Source organism: Anser brachyrhynchus (genome assembly GCF_964034855.1).
Source record: "Anser brachyrhynchus genome assembly, chromosome: 8".
In the NCBI taxonomy this organism is placed as follows: Eukaryota; Metazoa; Chordata; class Aves; order Anseriformes; family Anatidae; genus Anser; species Anser brachyrhynchus.
The window spans coordinates 2,751,161-2,777,428 of NC_137702.1; the positions used below are offsets into that span (position 1 = coordinate 2,751,161).

The 26,268-nt window shown below is 53.3% G+C and overlaps 1 protein-coding gene and 1 long non-coding RNA gene across 2 annotated transcripts; one reads left to right on the forward strand and one right to left on the reverse strand.

The window, feature by feature from the left end:
- Positions 1 to 5,023: 5,023 nt before the first annotated feature.
- On the reverse strand, positions 5,024 to 6,531 carry FOXD3 (forkhead box D3). Its single transcript, XM_080603391.1, has one exon. The coding sequence runs from the start codon at positions 6,381 to 6,383 to the stop codon at positions 5,169 to 5,171; it is 1,215 nt and encodes a 404-aa protein (XP_080459517.1). The 5' UTR covers positions 6,384 to 6,531; the 3' UTR covers positions 5,024 to 5,168.
- Positions 6,532 to 8,585: 2,054 nt separating this feature from the next.
- Positions 8,586 to 15,889, forward strand: LOC308199343. The gene is made up of 4 exons (XR_013954585.1): positions 8,586 to 10,762; positions 11,111 to 11,253; positions 11,484 to 11,903; positions 14,719 to 15,889. It is a non-coding gene; the product is annotated as an uncharacterized lncRNA (long non-coding RNA).
- The last annotated feature ends 10,379 nt before the right edge of the window (positions 15,890 to 26,268 follow it).

The following is a 26,268-nucleotide window of genomic DNA, read 5'->3' on the forward strand; positions in this document are numbered from 1 at the left end:
GTGTGGGGGTGCCGGTGGGGGGGGGGGCGCTGCCCGGGAGTCAGTTCTCTCCTCAGGAAGGAGCCCGAATCGTTGATTTATTTGTTTGTTTTAGCAGAAGGGAAGCGGCTGCTGGAGGATCTGTGCTTCAGCAGCGATCTCGGGAGCTGCTCCTCAGCCGTTGCGTGTGGGGGACAACGTCCAGGAGCCGGACCTTGGGCACCACGGGCTTCTGTCTGACGGCCTTTCGGCTTTATTTTTGTGGTGCCCCTTCAGGTCCTAATAAAGTACATAACATAACGTGAACGAGCCCATGTCAGCTTCATACAGCCCGTACCAACACCAAAAAGTACGGTCCCTGTTCTTAAGATTGATGTTTTTCCTCAGGTTGCACGTCTAACTGAGATCAGGACATCCAATTTAGTAGAAAACTTTTTTTTTTTAAAACCAACACCACATACTCAGACTTTCATGACTTTCCAGAACAACTGGTGACCGTGTTCTCCTTGGGCTGGAATCCCAGGACTGAAAGTTTTAAGGGATTTAGAGAAAATAAATAAATAAATAGATAGAAAATATTGGTTCAGTTGGAGGGGACCTACAGAGAGTCCAACTGCCGGACCCGTTCAGGGCTAACCAAAATTTAAAGCGTAAACCCAACCTACTTAAAACCAAGCGCCGCAAAACAGAAGCGTGGTCAAGAAGCACCTGATCACTTAAAATATTCAGGTTTAAAATTAAGAGATTGTAGGAAAACAAAATTCTCCATAGATTTTTTTTTTTTTTAACATTTCCGGGTTATTTTCCAAACGCGCGAACACCGGACAATGCGATTATTTCTAAAACGGGCTCGGCACGGCATGCCGGCGGAGACCGCTTTTTCCCCTTCAGGTTTTTCCGACGCAACGAGGTCGCCGATTTCCATAACCCCAGCTGTTTGCCAGCTGAGAGCAAATTTTTTAGACCCGCCGGTGTCTCTCCGCCTGCGGTCACCTCAGCATTTTCGGAGAGGGTCGCCTTCCAGCGTTACCTCAGCAGGGAGGGATGAAGAGACGGGGAGTTCGTGGGCTTGTGTGGGCAAACCTAAACCCCCCGCCCCGAGCTGGCCGCCCTCGCCGGGTGCTGGGAGCCCCAAACCTGTTGGAAATGCCCCGTTTGGGTCCTCAGCTGTTGGGCTTTGCGAGCGGATCCGTGAATTAATCGCCTTGCCGCTAGAGGAAACGCCAGCGAGGGGGCTGAGGGGTGCCTGGGGAGGGCAGGCACCTCAGATAACCAGGGGGGGCTCCGCAAAAACACCCCGGGGTGGCGAGGGAGGCTGGACGGGGGGTCCCGTCCCCAGCCTGTCCCCGTCCCTGTCCCCAACCCCATCCTGTCCCCATCCCCGTCCCCGTCCCGCACCCGTCCCGCTCCCCACCCTCCCAGTTATCGCAGCCCGCCTGCTCTCGAGGTGCGATCGTTCCCTTCCCGGGAATAAAGCTTTGTTATCGAACGCCTCCCGGATGCTCGCACCAGGTCGCGCCGCCTGGAATCGAGTCCCTGTCACCAGCATTTCTGCGGTGACTTTGAGCGGATCAATGGCTGGGAAAGGCACCGCGGACACATCGAGCAGCGGGGCGGCCGGCAAGCGGCTGCCGTTCGGCTCCCGGCAGCAGGGAGAAGCCGATAACGGGCGGACAAACGCCTTCCCTTAACCCTTTGCAGGCAGCTCGGCCGGCTCTTTGCCTTCCCCCAGCTCCTGGGGCGATGGAAAGCCGAGCGGAGGCGAGGCAAAGCCCCCCCCCGGCACTCCGGATCTGCGGCCGGAGCAGAGCTCCCGTTCCCCGATCCGAATCGAGTTGCGCGGCGCCCGCTCGCCGAGCCCGAATGAATAAAGTTTGCTCAGCCCTTCGAATAGACGAAATGGCACGTTTTAAACGGGAGGGGAAGGTTCTACCTTGCTGACCTATTTTTCATTTCTGATTTAGGAAAAAAAGGCGAGATTAGCATGGATATTGCATTTTCAAGGACCTCGCCACTATTAAATAGACTGTTAAGTGCATTTTATGGCTGAGGAGTCTGTTCCCAGCTCAGTCGGGGAGACGTGCTAAGTTCATCTCTACCTGCTACATTGAACATTCACTGACTTAAAATACTTTCTGTGGGTGTAATACCTATGCTCTGTGTCTTTTAAGTACATAACGCTTTATGTTTTAGGACTGCCACGACGTAAATTCACCGCGAGTCCCCCGGCACGCCGCCGTGCTCCCTCCCGGCTCCGGGGACGCTGCGGCGGCCGGAGCCGCGGGCGCGCATCTTCCGCGCCCTCTTGGGGATGCTCGGGGGGGGTCGCACCGGGTCCCTCCGGCCCACGAGCTCCCACGGGAGGCGTGAGCAGGGTCCCGGCCACCCCAGCAAAAAGCCACGGGGGTCGGGGCCGGGGCTGAGCTGTGCGGAGGGCCCCGGACCCCCCCCCCCCCCCCCCCAGCGCCCCAGAGCGCACCGGGACGCCTCGGGGCATCCGTCACCGGTCACCGGCCGCGTCCAGTTTTGCCACAGGGGGCTGGGGAAGGGAAAAGAAAAGAAAGAAAAAGAAAAAGGCTTTCCGTTGCCCCCCCCCCCGCGCCCCGCAGCCCGCTCTGTGCCCGGGGGATGCCCAGCCCGGCCCCGCACCGGGGGGATGCTCCCAGCCCCCCCCCGGGGAGGGGGGTCCCGACCCCCAGGGGAGGTTACGGGGGGGAGGGGGGGGCTCCCGGTCCCCGCGCCCCCTGCAGGCCCCGTGCCGGCACTGCACCCCCCCGGGGAGCCCTCACCTGCCCGCGGGGCCCCGGCCCCGGGAGCCGCCGCCGCCCCTTCCCCGCGATGCTGCGGCACCGGGGGTGCTGCCGGCCGCCGTCGGGAGGGAGAGGAAGAGGGGACGGAGGTGCCGGGGGAGGAAGGGCCGCCGGGGGTGGGGGGGGGGGACACGACAAGGTGCCGGTTCCGCCGCCGCCGGCCGCTCCGAGCAGCTCCCGCCGCCGGGCCCGGAGCGCAGATGCCGAGCCCGAGGTATTGCTGCTATGCGCGGAAATATGAGCGAGCGATTTTCTGAGCAACAAAGGCTCGGGAATGGAATGAGCCCCTGTTATCCAGTGTCACTTGGAAGCCCTTGGATCAGCAGCTTCTTGAGCCGAGAAGCGAATTCAAGCAGAGGCTCCTTCCTCTTTTCCCAGGGGGGGGGATCCGCTAAATATAGCAATAACCCCCGCGCGTGTTGCCCGCATCACGTACCATTTGCTGTTTGTGTAAAACCGATTAGCCAGACACAACTGTGAAACTCCCCGCGACTTTTATGGCCGCAGCACGCCGACGACCCGCGGGGCTCTCCCGGCCGGGGGGGGGGGGGGGGCCCGGTGCCCGCTCCGCTCCCGGCCCGGCGGCTCCCTGCCTGCAAACTTCCAGCCCCTCCTTTATCTGGGAGCATATACGCGGAGGTGTAAATATTGACTTAGGAAAAAAATCATATTTAGTCCTCGCCAGGAAAGCAAGGACGGATTTTTTTGCCCTTTTTTGCCTTTTTTTTTTTTTTTCCCCCCTTTTTCCCCAAGCTGCGCTCTCGGCTCCTCTCGCAGCGCCCGCCGCCCGTTTCTCCCCCGCAGCCGCTTTCTAGGGCCCGAACAAAATCCGCCGAGGCTTCCAGCACCGACGAAACCCGAACGTTTCGCCAGGGAGAGGATAAAGCAGCGAGCCCGGGCAGTGCCGAGCGCCGAGGTCTCGCCTTCCCTTCGCCAGCCCGAGCCCCTCCGCAGCCGGGCTTTAAACCCTGCAGCGCTGCGGTTTTCTCCCCTCGGCGCTCTCTGTATTTTAGCCACGAAAACGCCCAGAAATGTACATTTTTCGCAGCCGCCCTCCAAACTTAGTTGCCGGGAATTAGGTGAGAAAGGCCGTTCCCTGCCGCCGCCACGCCGAGCCGCTTCCCCAGCACTTCTCCCTCCAACGAAAGAGCCGCGCTCGGACCCCGCACGGGCACGGGTTTTCGTTTTTCTTTCCCTCCCAAATAAATCTCAGATTTATTTGGCTCTTGGATGGCCCCGGCTTTTTATTTAAAACCAATTCTCCCCCAAAACAGCCGCGAAAGCCTCCCCGAAGCGTGCCTGCGCCGGCCGGGAAGGGCCGGCATCCCGCCGCACCGCCGCGCAGAGCCGGGTCGGGCACGAAAAAATTAAAGAAATTTTGGGGCAAATCACGGCGAGGCCGGGACTCAAAGCACGGGGCAATGCAGGGGGAGCCGCGGCGATGCCGGCCCCGCAGAGAGCAGCGGGACCCGGACCCGGCTCGGTACAGCCCGGCTCGGCTCGGCACGGCTCCGAACGGCTCAGCCCGGCTCAGCACGGCACGGCTCGGCTCGACCCGGCTCGGAAAGGCACGGCACGGCTCGGTTCAGCTCGGCACGGCTCAGCCCAGCCCGGCACGGCTCAGCCCGGCCCGGCACGGCTCAGCCCGGCCCGGCACGGCTCAGCCCGGCTCGGCTCCGCTCGGCCCCGAAGCCGCCGTCGCCGCGCCTGTCAGACAAAGCCGGGCAGAGCGTTTTAAAAATTTATTTACAAAGTTGTGTACAACACGAAGGGATAACATTTAGAATACATATATTCATTCATATATAAACAGACTTCTATAATAGAATGACAGCGTTTTCCTCCTTTTTTTTTTCGTCTCCAAAATTCATTATTTTTTTTCTCGCTGTTGCTGCTGTTCGTTCGTTTAATATTTAAAATTTCCCCCGCTTATTTCTTTATACATTTTTTTTTTCGTGTTTTTTTTTTTTTTTTTTTTTCGTTCGCTCGCTTCTTTCGGATAAAACCGCTCGGAGCGCCGGAACCTTCAAAAAAAGTGAAAGCCCGCGGCTGCTGGTCGCGACCGTCCTTTCGCCTCTTTAGAAAAATAAAAAGCCCGAAAAGCAGCGGCAGGCGCTGCCGGCAGCGGTCTGTCTGTCTGTCCGGCCGGCCGGCCGTCTGTCCGTCCATCCGAGGGGCGCGGTGGGGCTACCGGGCCGGCCGCTTGGGCTACCGAGCCGGCCACCCCGGCTACCGGGCCGACCGCTTGGGGCTACCGGGCCGGCCGCCTTGGGGTTCCCTGGCCGGCCACTTGGGCTAGCTGGCCGGCCACCCTGGCTACCTGGCCGGCCACCCTGGCTACCGGGCCGGCCACCCTGGCTACCGGGCCGGCCGCTTGGGCTACTGCGCCGGCCACTTGGCCTGCACGGCGGCGGCCGGGGCGGCGGGCTGCAGGAACTGGCCGGCGATGATGTTGGTAGGCACGCTGAGGATGGGGGCGATGGCCGCGGTGGTCCGGGCGAGCGCCAGCGGCTGGTGGGCCACGAGGGCCGACTGCACGGTGACGGGCGGCCGCAGGAAAGTCTGGGCTCCGGCCGCCGAGCTGGCGGCGGGGCCGCCGATGATGTTCTCGATGCTGAACGACGGGCGGCTGCTGGGCTCCGACTTGACGATGGAGCCGGCGGCTCCCAGGCTGCCGAGCTGCAGCTGCAGGCTGGGGCCGAGCTGCGAGTTGAAGGCTTTGCGGCTCAGCTCGCTGGACGGCAGCAGCGGCACGGCGGGCGGCAGCATGGGCCCGACGGGCGGGATGTAGGGGTACTGCAGCGCGGCGGCGGCGGCCGCAGGGTGCGGGTAGGCGCCGGGGTGCAGCCCGTAGGGGCGGCCGTAGGGCCCGGCCAGGCCGTAGGCGCCGAAGCCCTGCATCATGAGCGCCGTCTGGTCCCGCAGGTGCTCCTGCTGGTGCCGCTTGAAGCGTTTCCTCCGGCGGAGGAAGCTGCCGTTGTCGAACATGTCCTCGGACTGCGGGTCCAGCGTCCAGTAGTTGCCCTTGCCCGGGTTGCCGGGCTCCCGGGGGATTTTGACGAAGCAGTCGTTGAGCGAGAGGTTGTGGCGGATGCTGTTCTGCCAGGCGGGGAACTTCTCCCGGTAGTAGGGGAAGCGGTTGCTGATGAACTCGCAGATGCCGCTCAGCGTCAGCTTCTTCTGCGGGCTCTGCAGGATGGCCATGGTGATGAGCGCGATGTACGAGTAGGGCGGCTTCACCAGGCTGCTCTTGGGCTTGCTCTGCCCCGCCGCCGCCGCCGCCGCCGCCGCGCCGCTCGCCCCGTCCTCGCCGCCGCCGCCGCCGCCGCCGCCCCCCTTGCCGCCCTCGGCCGCTCCGCCGGGGCCCGCCGGGGCCGGGCTGCCGCTGCCGCTGCTGCCGCTCTCGGCTCCCACCTCGGCGGGCAGCGCCGGCTCCGCCGCCCCGTCCGGCGGCGGCGCCCCGGGGCTGCGGGCCTCGCCGTCGCTCTCCTTGCCCAGCCCGTCGTCTCCCTCGCCCACCACGTCGATGTCCACGTCCTCCGCCGCCAGCGCGCTCTGCCCGGCCATGGCGCTGCCGCCTCCCGACAGGGTCATCCCCGCGCCTCCGACGGGGCCCCCCGCCCGCTCCCGGCGGCCCCGGCAGAGGCGGCGGCGGCCCCGGGGCGGCCCCGGCGGCGGGCCTCCCCCTCGCCTCCCCGCCGCGGCTCCTCCGAGCGCCGCCGCCCGCCGCTACACCCGAGCGGCCCGGCTGCCGCCCGCCGCGCCGCCCCCGCGGGGCATGGGGGGGCCGCGCCCGCTCCTCCTCTCCCGGCGGCGGCGGCGGCGGCGGCGGCTCGGGGCCGCCCTCGGGGCTCCGGCGGCTGCGGCCCGGTCACCTCCGGCTGCTCCCGCCGCCGGGCATCGGGGCTCAGGCGGCGCCGCTGCTCCCAGCCGCCCTCCGCGCCGGGTGCCCGCCGGGCATGGGGGCCGCCGGGGCTCGCCGGGCGCCCTCCGCTCCACCGCTCCGCTCCCCGCTCCGCACCGCTCCGCACCGCTCGTCCGCGGGCTGCTTTTGCCCTTCCTCTCCCCCTTTTCTCTCTCTCTCTCTCTCTCCCTCTAAATTTTTTTTCCTTTTTTTTTTTTCTTTTTTTTTTTTTTTTGCGGAGGGAGGGCGGAGGGAGGGAGGGAGGGGACGGGGGCGGGAGGCAGCGCAGGGAGGCCGGAGGGAGGCCGGAGGGCGTCGCGGGGCCTCGCCGGGCAGCGTGGCGGCGCGGCGGGCCGGACTGCCTGATCGATTACTTTCCCGTTAAAGATATACTCGGAGGCGGCGCCACGTGACCGCGTGACGTCACGCTCCCCCGCCGTGACGTCACGCCGCGGCCCGCTGAGCTCACACCGCCGCCGCCCGCCCCGTCGGGCCCCGGCAGCCCCCGGCCGCCCCCGGCTCCTCCTCGCCCTCCGCGGCCGCCGGCCCCGGCCCCGGCCCCGGCCCGGAGCGCTGGGACCCGGCGAGCCCGGGCTCCGGGAGCCCCTCCGGGCGCTTTCCTTTCCCTTTTTCCTTCCTTTTTATCTTTTTTTTTTCCCCATTTTTTTTTCCCCCACTATCGGCAGCACCAGCTGGGAGCGGAAGATCCGAGCGCGGCTATTGATTGATCCATCCCATTAGGTGCAGGCAGAAATAAAAAAGACGTAAAATAACAAAGGGAAACTATAAATAAAGAAGCTTTTAGCCGGCTCCTTTTTCTTCTTCTTCTTCTTCTTTTCCCTTTTTTTTTTCCTTTTTTCCCTCTTTTTTTTCCTTTTTTCCCTCTTTTTTTCCTTTTTTCCCTTTTTTCCTTTTTTTTTCCTTTTTTCCTTTTTTTCTTTCTTTTTCTTTTTTTCTTTTTCTTTTTTCCTTTTTGTTTCCCTTTTTTCTTTTTCTTTTTTCCTTTTTTTTTTTCTTCTCCTTTTTTTCTTCTTTTTCTTTTCTTTTCCTTTTAATTTTTTTTCCCTTTTTCTTTTTTTCCCCTCTTTTCCCGAGGTGTTAACGACTTACCGGTTGCGGGCGTTAGCATAAGAACACGTAGGAAATGAGGCAGTGCGGGTGAATGCGAGGAGCGCGGTGCCGCGGCCCCAGGTAAGCCCCGGCCCGGGGAGCGGCGCCCGGCACAGCCCCCCCCGGCCCCCCCGGCCCGGCCTTTCTCCCCCTCCTTGTCTCTCCCGCACGGCTTTGGGGATCCCGGTAAACGCAAGGAAATCAGCACAGAGCCTCGGGACAGACCAATTTCCGATCAGGTTTTTTTTTTTTGAAATTTATTTTAAAGGAAAAATAAAAACTAACAGTCCCGGCAAGCCAAGCACCACCGGCACCCCCCCAAGCAGCCCTCTCCCCCCCCCCGGGGAAGCACACGGGAGGCTCCGCCGTGCCCCGGCCCCCCCCGGCAGCATCGCCCGGAGGAGCTGGGGGGGTCCCAGCGGGGGGGGGGGGGGGGGGCAGCGGGGCCGGACCCCCCCAGACCCCCCCAGACCCCCTCGGGGCTTCCCCGGTGCCCTTTTCAGGCGTTTGGCGGCGCAGCCCCCGTTGCCCCCCGGGGCCCTTCGGGGGGAAGGGGAGGGCCGCCCCCCCCCCCCAGCGCCCCTCTTAATTTGTTGGGCATTTCCTCGGCACGAGAAAAGCGCCGGTAATTAATCGGTGCCGTTAATTACGGCGAAGAGAAAAGCTTCCCCCCCCCCCCCCCCCCCCGCCAAGGGCTGCGCTGCGCCAAGCCCGGCCCGACGGGGCGGCCCCCCCCCCCCCCCCCCGGGGAGCCCCTCCGGGCTTGGGGCGAGAAGTTTGGGAAAAAAGTTTTGGGGAAAAGTTTTTGGGGAAAGGTTTTTGGGGAAAAGTTTTGGGGAAAGGTTTTGGGAAGAAGGTTTCGGGAAAAGTTTTTGGGAGCCCAGCCAGCCAAACCCGCACCCCGAGCAGGGGCGAAGGTGTCACGGCGGGCATCATCCAGGAGGAAATCCCCCAAATAAACCCGGGGAGGGGGCTCGGAGCCCCCCCCGGCCGGCACGTTTCGGGGTTTATCACCGGCAGGACCAGTGCCCTGCGATGCGAGGAAATAATTCGGGCGGTGGGAGCGGGGGTGGCGACCCCGATAACGACAACTCCGGAGCTGGAAAGTGGGCGCCCATACAGACAGATAGATTCAGCGACGGGAGAAAAACAAACTGTATGGTCCGGATCGATAGCGAGTCAAATAGAGACACGGCAAGCGCCGGGGCGAGGGAGGATGGCATAAGTTATGGTAGAGAGGGAGAAATTAATTACAGCCCCATCGGCTTCTAATATGGCCAAGCGAGAGCCGGGCTGCGGGGCGAGTTAAAAATAAAGCCGGAGGCTGGGGGGGAACGAGGGGGAACGGCAGCGCCGGGGCAATTTCTGCTTCTGTAATCGTTTTAAAGGAAGGAGAAACCAAAGGTGTCCCCTTTCAGCTCCTTAAGCCTCTTACTTTCACTGAGGACTTCTATAAATCGTTGACCTGACCCGGATTACACCGGCTGGGGCAAGCGCACCCCTGGCACGGGGGTCTGGGCGAAGGTGCGCGTTTGGTGACCCTTTTTCATGTTCCCCCCCCTCCCTTTTTTTTTTTTATTTTTATTTTTATTTTTTTTTTCGAGGCCTCTATCCGCACGTGTTCGCTTTCCATTTTTTTTTTTTTTCAGTCGCAATAAATCGCCTGGAAAAGCGGCGGAGCTCGGTGTTAAAACGAAATCGGCCGCGTTTCCAAAGCGCTTTCGGATTTATTTGGATTGGAAATGTACAAACATCCATTCCGGGAAAGGCAACACGTTTAATTAACGATGAGAGAGCAGTTAGGGGCAGAAAGCTAGTAAAATTGTGTGATAAATTTATGGCATTGTTAGCGTGCTTTTAATTATGGCTATTATGTTAATTATTTCACATTAGCATGGAGTTATCAGCGGCATGTCAGATTTAATCAAAACGAGCCTTTCTCTCGAAAATTGTGCTCCGCATTCGCCGCCAGCAGAACGGGGGGTCCCGAGCCCAAGCCGCCCTCTCTCCCCCCCTCCCAACACTTCTTCATTTCTTTAAAAATAAATAAACGGAGGCTTTTAAAAGGAGGACTTCCCCTGAAAAGAGCGGCTGGACGTGCTGCGGGCTGGGGCAGGCGGCGGATCCCTTTAGGCTACGGCGAGCAGCGCAGGGAGGCAGAGGCGAGAAGCGGCTCGCTTGTTTTTTAGGAATTCACCATTTTCGCCCCCCTCCGGAGAAGGCACTTTATCATTTCGGATCCCTCTGTCAAACAATATGATGTCGCTCGTTTTTATCCGTCCCGTTTTACAAAAGCCCCCGCTCGCCCTGGCGGCCAGGGCAAGGCGCCTGAGTACAAAAGGAGAAAAAGGGGCGAGGAGGGAGGATGCCGGAGGGCTGCGGGGGTCGGCGAGGGAACGAGGAGGAGGTGGGAGCGGGGCTGGGTGCGGGTGCGGTGCGGTGCTGGGCGGTGCGGGGCCGCTCGGAGCCCGGCGCTGCGCCCAGGAGCGCGCCCCTGCTCCCGGCCCCGCACCGCAGCCCCCCCGGGGAGGCGACCCAGCGGCTCCCCAAGCCAAAAAATAAAAAAATAAATAAATAAAAAAGAAAGGAAAACGGCAACATCACCAAAAGCCGGGGTGGGAGCGGGCGGCGGATCGGCAGGAGGCGAAGTTTTGGGGGGCCCCATCCGTGCCCGGGTGCGGAGCTGCCCCGCGCAGCCCCGCGGGACCGGGGGGCTGCGGCCGCGGCAGCTGCTCGCTTATTTTTAGAGCATTTCCATTCCTCCGGTTAATTTTAGATCGATTCATTATTTAGCCCCAGTTCGCCTTCAGGGAAACCCAAGCTGGGGGGAGGCCAGAGCCCTGCGGGACTTGCGCCTGTGCGGGGCTGCCCCCGGCCGGGGCGCTGCGGGACTCGGCGGGTGCGGGCAGCCCTGTCCCCAGGGAAGGGGAGACCCAGCCTCCGGGATGGGGCTTGCACGGTGGGCATGGACACGGAGAGTGGTGTGTGGGGCTTGTGTGCAAGTGGACAGGGGGGTACGGGTGGGTACGGGTGGGTGTGGGTGGTTATAGGTGGGTATGGGTGGGTACAGATGGGTATTGGTGGGTATGGGTGGTTATGGGTGGGTGTGGATGGATATGGGTGGGTGCGGATGGGTACGGGTGGATATGGATGGTTATGGATGGGTATGGGTAGGTATGGATGGGTATGGATAGGTGTGGGTGGGTATGGATGGGTATGGATGTGCCCCCCATCAGGGCCAGGCACCGTGTCCCTCCTCCTACGACACTACTTTCACATCAAGCCTCTGCCTGCTCCCACCCCGCAGGTGCTGGCAGGATCTAAGCACCAGCCAACAGCAGGTTATGCGTAAAATCACGAATCCAGCACTCATTTTCCTTGAGGTGCTTCGTCTCGCTGGCTGTTTGCCTCCTCTCTGCCTTCCCATCCCCTGGGAGCTGAACGCCACAGGTGGGTGGAGGCTGGCAGGGGGTCCCCGTGGTGCTGGCCCCGCTGTGCTTGCAGGGGGCACCCCACTGGCCTGTGGTGCCACCTGAGCAGGTGGCAGTGCTCAGGTGTCCCCACCAAGATGTAGGCTCAGGTTCCCAGGAGGCAGCCTCTGGGGATTCACAAAATAAAGCCAAAATCATCAGAAGTAAGAGTAGAGCCCAATAGTGCTGAGAGATCTGGGTGCTTCACAGGCAAGGACAGAGCAAAGATCATCGAATAAGTCAAAGTACCGAAGAGCTACTGGGTGACCTGGGGTGTGTGAGCAGAGCAACTCTGCTGCCTTTTGTGGAAGATGGCTGCAAAGTTAGCTGCGATCTGGTTTGGGAAAAAGAAAAAAGACAGACAGTTGGCAGACATTCGACTGAGATTCACTTATTCTTCAGATTTTCATCTTGCACCCCACCCTCTAAGCAGATCGATTGGGGTCCCCAGCTTGCAGCCCACGCACGCCCCACACATCCACCAGTGGCGCTTCTTGGAAGGCTCCTGCTCACGTCCACCTCGAACAAAACGCCTGAAACTCATCCTCCGAGCACCCAGTCACATCACCATCCCTGGGGGAGGCTCCTGTACAACGAGGTGTAATAAATACATGGAAACACGAAGCAGAGGCAAGTCTCAAAAATGTCTTTAAGTGCCTTTTATCCAACTTTGCGGAGGGAAGGGTCGGCTGGGAAGGGGGTCCCTGGCCAGGCCCCATGCACAGGGCGATGTCTGGGTGTGATGTCCTCACCCACAGGCTGGAGTCGGGGACATGCTCTGGCCATCGTTCCCCCTTCCAGACCCGGGGTTTGCTTCTCCGTGCACGGAGGGAGCGGGGAGGCTCAATGGGCTCGGGAAGGAAGTTATATTTTATCTGGAGACACCTTTATTTGTCAGAGGAAGGGGAGTAAATCAACGTGACATAATCTTTCTCCATTCATCTATGCAGAAACTGCAGCCCAAAGGGATGGTGCGGGCACCAAATATTTGGTGGAAAACCCGGGGACGCGACCCAAAAAGGGGGGATGCAACCCAAAGTGAGGGGCTGCGAGAGGCTGCGAGGGAAGCTCAGTCCAAGCCCTCAGAGATTTGGTACTGACTGCAGGTAGGGAGAAGGTGCAAGGAAGGCACAGCGGGTGTTTTGCTCAGGGGTTCCCCGCTGCCAGCAAGATGCAAATCGTGCAAAAGGAGATAAAAGGATTGCCAGGCTGTGAGGAAATCCCTGTGCTGACAGCAGCGTGGATGGGAGCCCTCCATGCGTTGACCCCATCCTCTCCCAGCACGAAGCCAATGCCTACAAAACTCTGAGATACTCCTCTGAGATTTTGCACATCGTGAGAGCCCCCTGGGAACCCCGAGCTTACTCAGGATTTATTTTTATTAACCAGCACAGCCAGGACTCTCATGCTTCCCCGGGTGGCAGGAGGCTTTGTTTGTTTGTTTTCTTTCCCGGATAGTTTCGTAAGCCGCTCCTCTGGCTCACGCGTAACACCCTCGATTCCCTTTATTAAGCACAGAAAGACAAGCGGTGAATTAGCGCCGTTGTTAATAAAATCACTCTGCTAATATTTTTCCCCACCACGTTGAGCATCATCGATCGGTGGCGGCTGAACCCCTTCCGCGGGCGGCCGGCACAGGGCCAATGCATCACCGGAGCGCCACGTGCACCACGCAAATGGTGCCTTGGTGGGACGTAAGCGGTGCGCGGGCCTTTTATGGGCCTTCTGCAGAACGGTGAATTTTACCCAAAATGCAGGTTAAAACCCATGCTAGGTATTTATGCAGTCAGGTCCATAATATCTCTTCCAAACCCTCCCCAAGCTCCTTTTCACCTGCTAAACCAGGTAGCTCCTTATCCGGAGAACGCTGCACGGCATTTTAGAGGACTCTTTTATTTTGGCAAAGAAAAGCCATGCTACAAAATCCCTCCCTGTCCTGACCTGACCAAGGGCCCGTCCTGACAGGCTGCCTGCCCCAGCTGGCCCAGTATTTTCCTCCTCCACCTCCCAGGGACAGAACGCAGCGCAGTTCTTCATATAAATAGTGGGTGCCCTCCACAAACATCTTGGAAAGAGAACTGACAGCTTCAGAAACTGAAATTTCTGCTAGTTTTTGGCCTAAATCCACTTTGTGGGGCCCAAATCTTTCATTTTCTTTCTTTCTTTTTTTTTTTTTTTTTTTTTTTTTTTGTGGGGGTCAGAAGGAGCACCATGCACACCATTTCCAGCAGGGCTGCTTCCTGCCATCCCCCACAAAGCCCGTCGGTTCGACCATTACAGTACTCACTGAATTCAATTTAGATCCTTCACCTTATTAGAAGAATCTTTATTAAACATTTTATTAAAGTATTTTAATGCCTTCCAAGGAAGGAATGCTGTAAATCCCCGCTGGTTTCAAAGCATCTTTGAGGAGTTGCAGGTAGCGCTGAGGGCCCAGATGAGCGTTTCCAGTGCTTGCATGATGAGAGCACACGTGGGTGACTTACTCCTTAAACCACATCAACATTGTTTTTGTGTTGGGTCTCCTGCCTTTGCCCAGGTGAGAAAGGTTTCCAAGAGGGATTCCAGTTTAGGAGGTGATGACAGTGTATTGAGCATGTGGGGCAGCACGGTTTGTAAATGAGGTTTATTTAGGGGCCCTTGTTAAAATATTACATGATGGAGGAGTTCAACAGGTGTGCTTAAATGGACTTTAAGTGACAGAACAGAGAAAAATATATATCTGTGGGACCATGAGACATTTACCTGTCCAGAAGGAGAGGGGGAAAAAAAGCCAGGAATGATCTATCATAAGGGAGGAAGTCTGCACCTCAGCATTTGCCAAAATGTCTTAATTGCTTTTAAACTCATCTAAATAAATAAAATTCTGCTACAAGCAAGTGTGGCTGGGAAGATGGCAGGGGACGAGGACCCAAAGCCTTCCTTGCTCTGCTGCCTGAAGGCCTGACTGCTGGACGTGGCCCTGGGCAAGGCCCGTCCATGGCTGCCTGCAGGATTCACCCTCCTGGGGGCTGTGCCACATCACCCTCATCCATCCCTGGCTTTTACTGTTCTGGAATAATGGGTGGACATCCTTCCTCCTGGAAACCCAAGAGGGTTCCCCCATTGAGACCCACCTCCGTGTATGTGCCTGCAGCTCTGAGGTCTGCCAGGGCCCTCCTGGAAGCCCAGGGATGAACGCGGAGGCCTCCTCAATGTTCTCCCTGCCCCAGAGCCCGTGCTTCCAGAAATACTCATCTTAGCATTTAAACCTTGTAAATTAATGGGACTTAAATATATGCTCCGAGTTAACTGTATTCTAAACCTGAACTAAAGCTTCATTTTCCAAGCTAAGTCTTGTTAAAATTTGTAAGGTAAATTCTCATCTTCGTGTAGATGAAACATGATCGTCCTTCCTTCCTGGCTTTCTCCTGACAGTTTTTACCATTTTATTTCCATTTCCTAGGGTGACTCAGCCTGGAGCAATGGTCATTCCTACACTGAAGCTGCAGCGAGGGCAGCTCCTGAGTGCCCTGAGCAGCGGCAAGAAGGTTCCTGCAGGGCCCCTTGGCGTCAACGCGCGGCTTGCCAGGCGATGATGACCAGAGCAGGCACGCGGCCAGGACTTTGTCACAGTATCCTGACATTTTGGCTTCTACCATTAACTAATAGCCTGGTCCCGCATCCCCTGTGTGGACAAAAAGGGGAAATTTTCTCGGAAAGCTGGGCCAGATCCTGGAGGGCTTTGCTCATGAGCTTGCTTCCATTGCAGTCATTCTTCGTACGCATCCCCTTGAGTCCAGCAGGATTTTGTGGGCTGTCGTTCTGGGAAGGACATATGTCCAGCATAGCTGTAGCTAACATGTCCTGCATGTTTTACGTGTTTCTTATGCGTGTGAAATGTAATATACTATATGTTTTGGAGTCATGTATTTAGATATGATCTCATATAAGTTTGGCAGATAAATATGCTCATATCATATAGCACGGGCGTATTTTTCACTCAGGACTGCTGGTATTCAAGGACTTCTTCAGTGCCTGGTGGAGCCAGCAGGACCCTTGGCATTGGCAGAGCTGGAACACGACTAGGTCCAAATTTTCCCTCCGCATTGCAGCCACTCCTTTGGAAGAAAAACATGAGACTGGACAACCCTCTGAAGGAGGAGCAAAGTTTTGTTTTCCACCCAGGACACCTCAGCGACCAGTCTGTTTCCTTTGAAAATGGAGAGGTTTAGAAAAACTCCCGAGGAGAAATTAAATAAATAAATGTGAGGTATAGAAGTCAAATACACGCTGCCCGATGGAGAGCTGGGCTTTAATGGCATAATTAGTGACCAATCCTGCAGAAAGTTCTCCACGCTCACCCTGTGCTAACATAGTGCCTGCTTACCTGGTGCAGCCTTTGCTCCTGGCTTCTTCTGGTACAGCTTCTAGACACAACTTCAAAAAAAGGGGCAGCTCTTCTGTAATTAGCTGTTCCCCAATCTACTGCATGAAATTACGCCCCAACCCCGCGCCTCTCTGCTGAACGCGAGTCAGGTGAGAGCTTCATATTTAGTTTAATAAACCATAATTTCCGACAAAGGTAACTGTCACCTTTTGTTTCATTCTGCGCGTTTATTTTTCAAGCACCACAGCTGACCTCCGAACTCAATCTGCACTTGCCTATTGATGCATAAATATCTGTAATATCACAGTAAATTAAATTCAGTTTTAAAGGGTTTCTATTTAACAATCTGTCAGAACTTTCACAGCGTTTGATTTCTAGTTTCCTCTGTCCACTGACAGGTTTATCTCAATATGGCTTGATTAATGAAACCTTTTATTTGGAGTAAGCATGCCTATTATTACCATAATCTCTTAATGCTTGCTTAGGCAACATTGTACTCTGACAGCAGGGCTCCAAAAACTCCCGGCCCCTTCAGCGCGCTGTGGGGCTGGGGAAGCACAGCCCATCCCTGCCCAGCACTCGCAGGGCTCTGAGCAAAATCAGGCAGCTTCCCAGCGTAACAGGCTTGGCAGCCCTATTTCCACAGCCGTTGGTGTTAAACGTGCCTTATTACCAAGTATTCTTAGTGAAGATCAACAAACGTGCATTTCGTTTATGATGAGTGTTATCCCACGGAGGCAATGGATGTTGTGAAATGGGTTCTTACGAAGAATTCGTTGAATTTCAGGAAAAATACTGTAGCTTAACCTAGAAAAAAAAAAACTATATAGATTTGGATATTAGTTATTGACTTCCAGTCCTTGGTTTTCCTATTATACAGCCCTGGGTAAATCATTTCATCTGCTGGTGCTTTAATCCCATTTCACCAACAGCCACGTGTGCATAGAGCTGCACCCGTGTGAACAGCAGGGTAAAACTGCTCCAGCCGGGAGAAGAGTCAGAGCAAAACACCTCCTTTTTCTCCATTGAGCAGGAATAATAGTGCTTCCTCGCTGCATGGGAGGGCGTGCAGGCTGGGTGCCCGACCTCCCCGTGCTGCCAGCACGCAGCGTGGCTGCTGCTGCTGCTACCGCTGCGGCTGCGGGGTGAAGCGCTGCGGTGCCATTTACAAGACAGAAGCAAGGAAGTGACCAGCAAGCAGCCTCCCTGGATTAGGAACAGATAAGGGCTGTGCTTTTCATCCCCGAGAGATCTTTCCATTGAGGCAAGTGAATGGTAACGGTGCCTTTTCTCGGGCTCCCCATGTGTTATGCCCGGCTCTCGTAGGCGCTGGATGAATGCGCACCTGCAGGGTGCAACAGGAGCTGTGACACTGCCTTCAGCTGGGCCAGGGTTCATGGGGAGTGTGATCCCATTTGTGTTCTTATTTACAGCTGTTTTTTTTTTTTTTTTTTTTTTTTTTTCTTTCAAATTGCTGAGACTTCTTCGTTCAAGAATTGATGGTCAGGCTCCATTAGGATCTCCCGAGTCTGGTGCTTCCAAGAATGAAGACCTCATCTCCCAGCCTGACTGCCTAGAAAGAGACTGAATAACCTCAGTGGGCTCTGACAGCTGGGTTATCTCCAGCTTTGCGGGGACACCCTTTGCTTTTGGTGCTCCTGGGTCCTGGTGCTCCTGAAGTCCCCGTCCCGCTGCAGTCAGGGACAAAGCCGCCACCAGCGTCAGCAAAGGGCTCGTTGCCTGCACGCCAGCGCGGGGGCCACGTGTGAAATGTCACATGTGCTGTGTCACTGCGGAGTCACATAGCGTTTTGTGTAGGAAAATAAAGAGCCACCATGTCAGCGTTATGTAACTCTTAAAGATGAGAATAATTATTAAGGTGGTTTGTGCGCTCGCTTCTACGGAATTAAAATGTTTCAAGACATTTACTTCATTAAGACATTAATTGGCATCAGGAAATATATTCTCCGTTCTGCATTAATACCCCGAGAGGCTCTGTCATTCATATATAAATAACTCACATATGAGGATATATTTATCTATCAGTGTGCACATACAAAGAGCACAGAGTACAACATACACAGCACTTTACACATACATACTCAATCACAGAATATATTCACGGATAAAAAGTTGGAGAAACTCATTAGAAGCAAATTGTATATTTTCAGTCAATAAATGCAGTATGGTTCAATGGCATTGCATACGATGTGTGCTTCTGCAATACCAGGAGCAATACTCTCAATAGCCGAATGCTTTTGCTTGTCATAAAAATGTTTATTTGCTAGAAAGTACAGACTGCTGCTCATGAAATCCTCCTTGCAGAATTATTATAATTCTCCAACACGTTTCAGACTTTTTGGGTTGTTTCACACTCTGCTTTTTAACCTTCAACAACAAATATTGTTGTATCATGAAGACAGCAAATCCAAACAATTACATATGTAGTCCAAAGGCATACACAAGAAAATCAATATTTGACATCTTTGCAACTCCCTCTTTGGAGCAGCGCTCAATAGCTCTTATTCATTATACACTTATATCTCTTTCAGATTCGCCTTTGTCACCAGAAACCCATTTTTTTTTCTCCTTTGACTTCCACATAACTTCTTTGCCCTGTACTTTTACAGATGCCTTCTGGCTATAAATACTAATGAAATCTCTTTGCTTAATTCAATTTTGCTGGTACACTTACAGTTATGACCTAACTTTCCCACGAGAGAGACTGATTGAACATTCCAATACCTTATGGATGGGAGCAAACACTGCACAGAACTGGACTGACAATTTCCATAATTATAGAATTCACAGCCTAATGACCTTAAAAAACAATAAAAAGATCTCTTGTTAATTCCATTTCTGTTACTGACATTCAAGATATTTCATTTTTCACAGGACAACAAATTTACTTTTTATTTTCAAAAGAGCAGTCTATCCTTTTACCCTAGATTAAATTTTCTGAATATTGAAGGATTTCATTGAATATTTAGCATTTCTTTGTCTTTTAAAAGTTAGAATATTTATGATCCTTAGAATGCTTCTGACTGATTTATAGCAATCAATTATAAGAGTGCGTTTTCAAATAGCCCTTTTAAAAATGAAGAATAGAATAATTAAAAAGATCAGAAGTCCTCCCTTGCATATAATTATTTCATTATTTCATTACAGTGCAGAAATTGTTTTTGCTGACTGCGAACAATTTTAATTGAGCAAAATCTGTATTAATATACGATAGCAAGCAGTTCTTCCTAAGAAATAAGATCGCTAATTGCCTAAATTTTTATTCAGCACAGTGAGCCTTAAAAGCCACATTGCAATATAAACCTAATCACCAGGTACTGCGGCTACCTATGCCTTAGCGGAGACGTTCCCCAAGCATAACCTTGCCGTGCAGTTAATTTATTCCTTCAACAGGTTTATTGCCACCTGGAACATTTCCCTGGGGCTGGCCGGCTGATGGCGGAGCAGAGCTGCCTGTGCCATGGGGGCCTTGAGCTGCCCCTTGCCATGGGGTGTGACCCGGAGGGCTGGTGGCCACCCTTGTCCCCAGGTTTTGGTGGGGACACTGCCATGGATGGACAAAGCTGACTTGGATTAGGCTTTGGGTAACCCAAGCTAGTGAAAGATGTCCTGCCCAGGGCAGGAGGGTTGGACCAGGTGGTCTTCGAGGGTCCCTCCAACGCAAATTGCTCTACGGCCTTTGCAGCAGGCACCAGCCCTCGGCCTGCTGGTGCTGCTGCTGATCTCGGCATCGGGTGCTGTGCTCAGCGGCACCCCCAGGCTGACTTTTACTTGACGAACCCCGAGGAGGAGCTGATGAGTGCTGTGCACTTGAGTTGGGATGTTAATACTTGTTTCTGTGTGTACATGCGGCATACGGAAGGGCTGGGGCCTTCTGTCTGCCTCTGCACACTGCTAAGGGGCATAGAGGAGGCTGAAGAGTCAAGGCTCTGAAGGGGCAACACTATAGGAGCTAGGCTATAGGGGCAAGGGCTGCTCTATGCTATAGGTGCTAGGCTATGGGGGCTCCCACCAGCTGCCACTTGCCCCCCAAGCCCTCCCCGGCCACCAGGCTGTAATAGTCCTGTGTGCCAGGCACAGGCGGTTCTTGTGTTCACCTCCCAAGTACAGCAAATCCCACCTGAGCTGACAAAGCAGACCAAGAAATAATGGTGAGCTAGCTCAGATTCCTTTAACTTCATCTGAGATGCTTCCCTGGAAGGAAGGACAGCCTCATTCATAGAGCCTAACACCTCAGCATGGGCAGAGGGCTCATGGTGTCTTTTGCCTGCAGTCTCCAAGCGTAGCAAGAGAAGCGTTGCAGGTCCATGCAGAAGCCCGCACAGTGCCCGGCAGTGCAGATGCGATGTTTTCAGGAAGCGGTGGCTGCAGGGGAGGCCTGGAGTTCGTCCGACGTGCGGGTGTCTCCTGTCACTGCCCTGCTCCTCCTGGGGTGCCGGGGGACGCAGCGAGGGGGCTGCTGCTGGTTGTGAATGGGGCCCTTTGTCAGCGCCCGGCCTGACCCCTCCGCTTGGAGCCTGGCTGGAGCCCGTGCAGCGAAGAGAAGTGGGAAATTGGAGATAAAAACCCTGGGCCAATGCAGCAGCCTTAATATAGCGTCTGAACAGAAAAGATTTATAATTACCTCGAACCGAGGGCTGGAATTTTCCTCTTGAGCTCATTGCTTTCCCGTAAGCCTTAAATGCAGCTTTGGTGGCGAATTAACGTCGTCGTGTTAAAGCACGAGCAGAAGCCCCAGTACCAGCAATCACACACGGCCGCGTCAGGGCTCACCCGGCAGCAGGTGTGATGTATCCCCCTGCTGTCCCGCGGTGGCAGCCCGCAGGTACGGAGTTATAATTCCTGCGAGGGGCAGGCTCTGGAGATGACAGACTGAACAGTTGCAATCTATCATGAAAAATTTTCAAGGGTGAGTTAATGATTACGTGCAATTTCCAGGCCAGTTTGCGGAAGCTGGATTCTCCCCGGGCTGCATCTCTCCAGGAAGAAGGAAACGGTTTTCCTCGTGCCTCAGTTTCCCCATCTGTAAAATGGGAACGGCTGCTGTGCTCCTCACCCAGTGGCTTGCTTTCTCCAAGCAAACACTTGGGGGCAATTACGAAGTTCCTGCCTCCAAGACAGCTGGTGGCTGGGCTGGGAGGCAGCTATGGCACGATTCCCAGGCCTCCCGTGGAGCCCTGTGCCCAGGAGGGCAGCTCGGGCATGGAGAGGGAGCAGTGCTGCCTGCACATCGTCCTTGGGGACAAGAAGCCAAGCTTCTTGATGATAATTTGATGATAAACCGGAAGTTTTAACAAGGACAACAGAAATTTCACCATGGTCTTTTCAATCTGTACACATCGAGCAAGATGACAGCAAGAAGAAGCAGCCAGGCAAATGTGGAGTGAAAATCAGTGCGTGGTTTTTAAGTGTGGGGAACAACCCAACAAGTGGCCTGTGGACCTGGGGTTTTGCTGGCCATTTTAAATTAGTTTTTTAATTTCTCTGAAAGCGGTGCTGGTGTTTGAACAGGATTGTCTGTGCCTGTGCTGTGAGACTGCGGGATGCTCGCAGCTCTCCCTGGCTTTGAGGCCCAAGCGCTGGCCCTGCCCTCAGCTCCGTCCCTGCAGCAGGGCCGGACCCTCAATCTACAGTGCAAAACCTTTTCTGCACCACCCAGGGACACACACTGCACCTCCAAAGGCAAAAGCCAGAATATCTCTCTTAGAAAGGCTCCAAAAAATCCACTTTTCTTTTATAATAATATTTCCACAGGCCAAGCAATTGATGGCTGGAGCAGGGGAAAACATACATCTTTGCTCCCAAGTAATAGGCTGCAGATTTGCAAGACTAAATCCTTTTAAAAAGCCAGAATCACATCCATTCAGTCTGTAAAAGAAAAAGAAGTCTAATTTGATAACGTTATATGTAAAGCGTTTTCTTGACTTCGATATATTTTAGGTGTGCCAGTTATATAACACAGAACAAGCAGGGGGAAAGGAGTTGATCACATTCAGATGATACTAAATTATCTTATGACACAGGCTGTATCTTTTTTACAACAGAAAATGGAAACAACTGTGTCCTTGACCTTCAAAAAGGAATTGACTTCCCTAGCTTAACTATTCAAACAAACAACTGTGTACTCTCTTCAATTCCTGTGATAATTTTGATTTACTGTAAATGACTGAATTTAATGAACTAAATTATGCTATTTAAATGCATTTTGTGAATGGTATTGTAGTTTGTTACCAAGCATTATGTCTATGCTAAAGTGTGCTGTAAATGATATGATATGGAACATATGTGCTGTATTCATAATTTAACTGTTGCTATGGAGTGCCTTCTTCAATAGGCTCCTTTGAAAAACGAGTTCTTTATTTACCTGGTGAAATGAAGGTGATTTCTCAGCAAATCTCTAGGTCTCACTGACCTTGACAGAATTACAGTGCTAATATTTTCACATGGATGAACTGTTCTTCAATAATTTTTCCAAAATAGATGGCACAAATAGGTTTTCCATTAGTGCCGGGACATATTGCGTGTTTTCTAATCTCACTTTTCTTTTTGTTTGAACAAATGTTTATTACAGCTACCGCAGAATGACTCCCCTCCTCATTAGCGATAACAGGTTTCTGAGCTCAGAGCTGGATCTCAGGGTCTCGGACATGATTTCCACAAATGCCTTCAGCCTGATGCCGCAGAGACAGACGGCGCGTGGCTCCCGTTGGCCATGCAATGTGATGTGAGCTGCTCTCCTCGAGGCAAGTTATGCTGTGAGGAACAAAAAGAGAGTGCTGGCCCCGATGAGCATCCCTGGCAGCCTTGGAGGGGCATCAGCACCGTGCTCAGGTCTGCACTGAGATCACCCGTGACTTTTTTGGGGATCCAACCCATCCTTGTGCTGCTGGGCAGGCACTCCTTGCTAGCGAGTCCTCCTCGTCCCTCCGCCCCTTCTGCAGCCAGATGGCAAAACCACCCCTCTCTTTTGGGAAGGAATGCTGTAAATTATGAATCGTACACAAAAGCCCAGGAGGTTGATAATTGTTTATGATTCTAACCCTGTGTTGGGCCTTACTTTCAGACGTGTCAGTGATCATTGATACATGGTTAATACCCAGTAATCATTAGGCAGGACGCCACTCATAAAAGACCAAATCCCAATCCAGCAAAATCCTGCAAATTAAACAGTAATTGGATGTAGAAAGAATGCATTTCTTTAGCTAGTGTGATTGCTTACTGGAAAATATGTGAAGTTTGGTTAAAAATTTAAACAAAATGTTCAGCTATCCAAATACAGCAGCACAGTGGCAGGTTGCATTTTCCTCTGCATAAGATGGATGTGTCGTTTACGTCCCGAAAGCCAACATGTTCTTTGGCAAGTTGGAGACTGGAAACTAGAAACACTACATATAGTAATGTATCATGCTTAAAGGGAAAAGGCTACCAAAACAGATACTTCTGATACTGTGAGTCACAAATTTGACTCTGTTTTGTTGGTATTGTTATTTTTTGCACTTAAAGCAGCTTCAGGAGAGCTAAATCTAACAACTGTAGTTGATCTCACAACTGTTTGCAAATTTTCTTTAGACATATACAGGGCCACATAGCTAGCAGTTGCAAATTAAGGAAGTTTTATGTAAAAATAATTCTAATGTTTTCAGAAAATGATGGGAAATTGAGTAAAGCCTCCAGAATTGCAACGGGTACTTAAAATTTTTGCGTTGACACCTAATTAGCCTCATTTCAGATTTTGCACATTCTCTTCCTCTTTTGAAAGGGAAAATAGTAATACTTTCTGACAGCAAATACAAATGCAGGAAAATTCTGGCAACAACAGGGAAGGTTTTTTACAATATCTTGGAACATATCAGTCTTCATACAATGTGCATTTAATGGGTCAAATAAGGACACTCTCTAAAGTACTGGTGAAACATTGGGCCATTTATAATACCACCTTTTAACTAATTTGAGCATTGACAGTAAATTATGGTTGGATTTCATAACTGTTCATCAACCATCAGCTCCCAAGGAGAACAGCTGAGTTTTCTGAATATCGGCTTCTTTGGAGAAAGTGGCGAGTTTTAACTGCACTTTGTGTGCTACCATTGCAAACAAATGTAGCAAATATTGTAGCTTTTTTCTTTAATAGCCATATTTCCAACAGCATATATCACTGTTGGCATTTTTATATGTACAAAGGCTCCTCCTGGAGGTCAGTTGTGTTGTTAGATGCCCTGCTCCACCGCTTAGCATACTCAGGTGGATCTTTGCAGACCAGCCTGGCTTCCTGCATATTTTAGAAAAAGTACTTGAAAGCCAAACTGGCAAAAGTATAAAATCCAACATGTGCGTATGCTTATGAAACTTGTGCTGAAAAAGCTTGTTCCTAAATGTTTGCTCACCAAGCGGTAACGGGTCTGTCAGTCTGGATGTGTCTACAGAGGAAGAAAAACCTGAAGGCAGCTTCCTATTTTCACTTTCTGTTGGAAAAATGAATGGGAAGGCTTGCTGAAGGAGCTGGGCTCACCCATGCAAGGTGCATGAACACCTTCCTCCAGAAGGGGATAACGCTTCCCAAGGCCTGTCTAAAATGGGTACCCCCAGAATCTCCTGCTGTGGGGACCTAAGCGCACACCCGGCGTGCCCAGGAGGACGAACAAAGCTTGGGCCCGAGCTGAAGCTCAGGTTTTCACCTTTCCAAGTGCTGCAGGGTCCAGGCTGAGGCTGTGGCTTAGTGGGAGCAGGCTGGGACCCCTGCCCACCTCCTATGCAAGCACGGCTCTGCGAGGGGAGTTTGCTTTCTAGCACTCTGTCAGCTCTGTTTTTATTTTGGGTTAATCAACTGCAAACCAAGATGATGTGCAGAAAGTGGATGAGGCCTCTTGAGCCAGGAATTACCATGGCATGAGCAGTCTCCCCTGGGTACCTGCTCTGCATTGTGTACCATAATTGTGCGAGAGAGAAGGAGCTATTTTTCAGCAAGTGGCTATTGGATACTTCCTGTGCTGCATATCAACAACCAGATCTTGACCCAGAAATGTCAGTCCCCACTCAGAGCAGACAAGGAAGCATAATTAGAGATGCTCTGGCAACGTATTTTAGCACTGACGGTGACAATGTTTAAATTTTTAATCAGGCATGTAACATAAAAAGCACATAACATGAAATGTGAAAAGAAAATTGGCAAATACCGACGTGCTGTTTGACACTTTATTCCACTGAAGGAAGTGAACATCAATAAACATTATTTATCATAAATGACAGAGAGGAAGGCGTGTTTCTAATAAAAACCTTCACATTGCAAGGGGTGAATCTCGTAAAAGCACCCTTATAGTACTGTAAAAGCCATGCCGGTCCAGATCACAAAGGAAACCCAGAGACCAACCTTGTGCAGCTGTAATGCGCAGCCAGATGTGCTCCCCAAACAGCTGGCCTTGGGGGCAGAGCGGACCCCCAAGGGGCCAGAACCCTCCTCCTACACCTGCCATGTCCAGATGTGGCACAGCTCTGGTAGTCTCCTAGTGTTTTTGCAAAGCCTTTCAGCATCCATCTCTTTCCAGCTGTCAACATCTCCTGCCTAACACCATCCCACCACCAGGCTTGTTCCAGCTGGGCTCTGCTGGACAAGGCCCTGTGGTTTCCTGAGCCAAGAGGGGCACCGAGCTCGCTGTACAGGAGTAGATGAATGCACCCAAAGTGACACGAGGGAAGTGCTGAAGTGCCAATCCAAGTATGACAAAGCTAGAAGAGGCCTGATGTAGGGCTATTCTCGTCGCCTTAATTTGTCTCTGTCGTACATGCGAGCGGAGTCTCTAACGGAGCAGTTCCAACTTCTGCAACAAAAGCAGTATAAACTCAGAGAAAAGAGCCCACTCGTGCCATGTGCCCTGTGGCAAACAGGGTGTGATCGCTTCTGAAGCCCACATGAACACACACGCACACTCCGCTCACATCCCAATGTCTGCAGCTTGAAAATTCACCCACTTAAAAATCCCCTTCTCACCCAGTCCTCACCCCTAAGCCTTGCCTCCTTGCTCCAGGTTCCTGTGTTTGCCTCCTCACTGCCAAGTTTGACTCCTGTCTCTGCACCAGAGTTATGTTTTTCTGATCTCTGCTCTTGGGATGTTGTGGGTGAGGACATGAGGGCACAGAAGAACCCGTCTCCTTGAGCAGAAGAAGTCCTGCTTGAGTGGCAGGGATGTGGGCTGCTCTTTGCTTGCTTGCTGTGAGGGGCTCAGCTGCCTGGCTGATGGGAGCTGTAGGAAGAAGACAGAGTCTTTGGAGGATGTAGTTGCCAAACTCTAAGACCTCTAGTAAAGTTATGTTTCTTTTTTTTTTTAATTTGACCAAATCCAGAAAGATTTTGTGGGAAGAGTCAAATGTTCACTCCCAAAAGCAATGAAAACCCCGTGGCCAAATTCTAAGTCTAAACCACACTGAAGCAGGGTCTCTTCAATGTGATGGCTATGAGATTTGTTTTAATGTGGGTAAACCAAATTCTTTTTGCTTTATGCTTGTTTTAAGGAAGATGTGAATCCTCTCTTCTTTTTTCCTGAACTTCTGCAAGATAAACCAGCTTGAGGCAGACACTTATCATGGGACATTTCATCTCCAATGGATAGA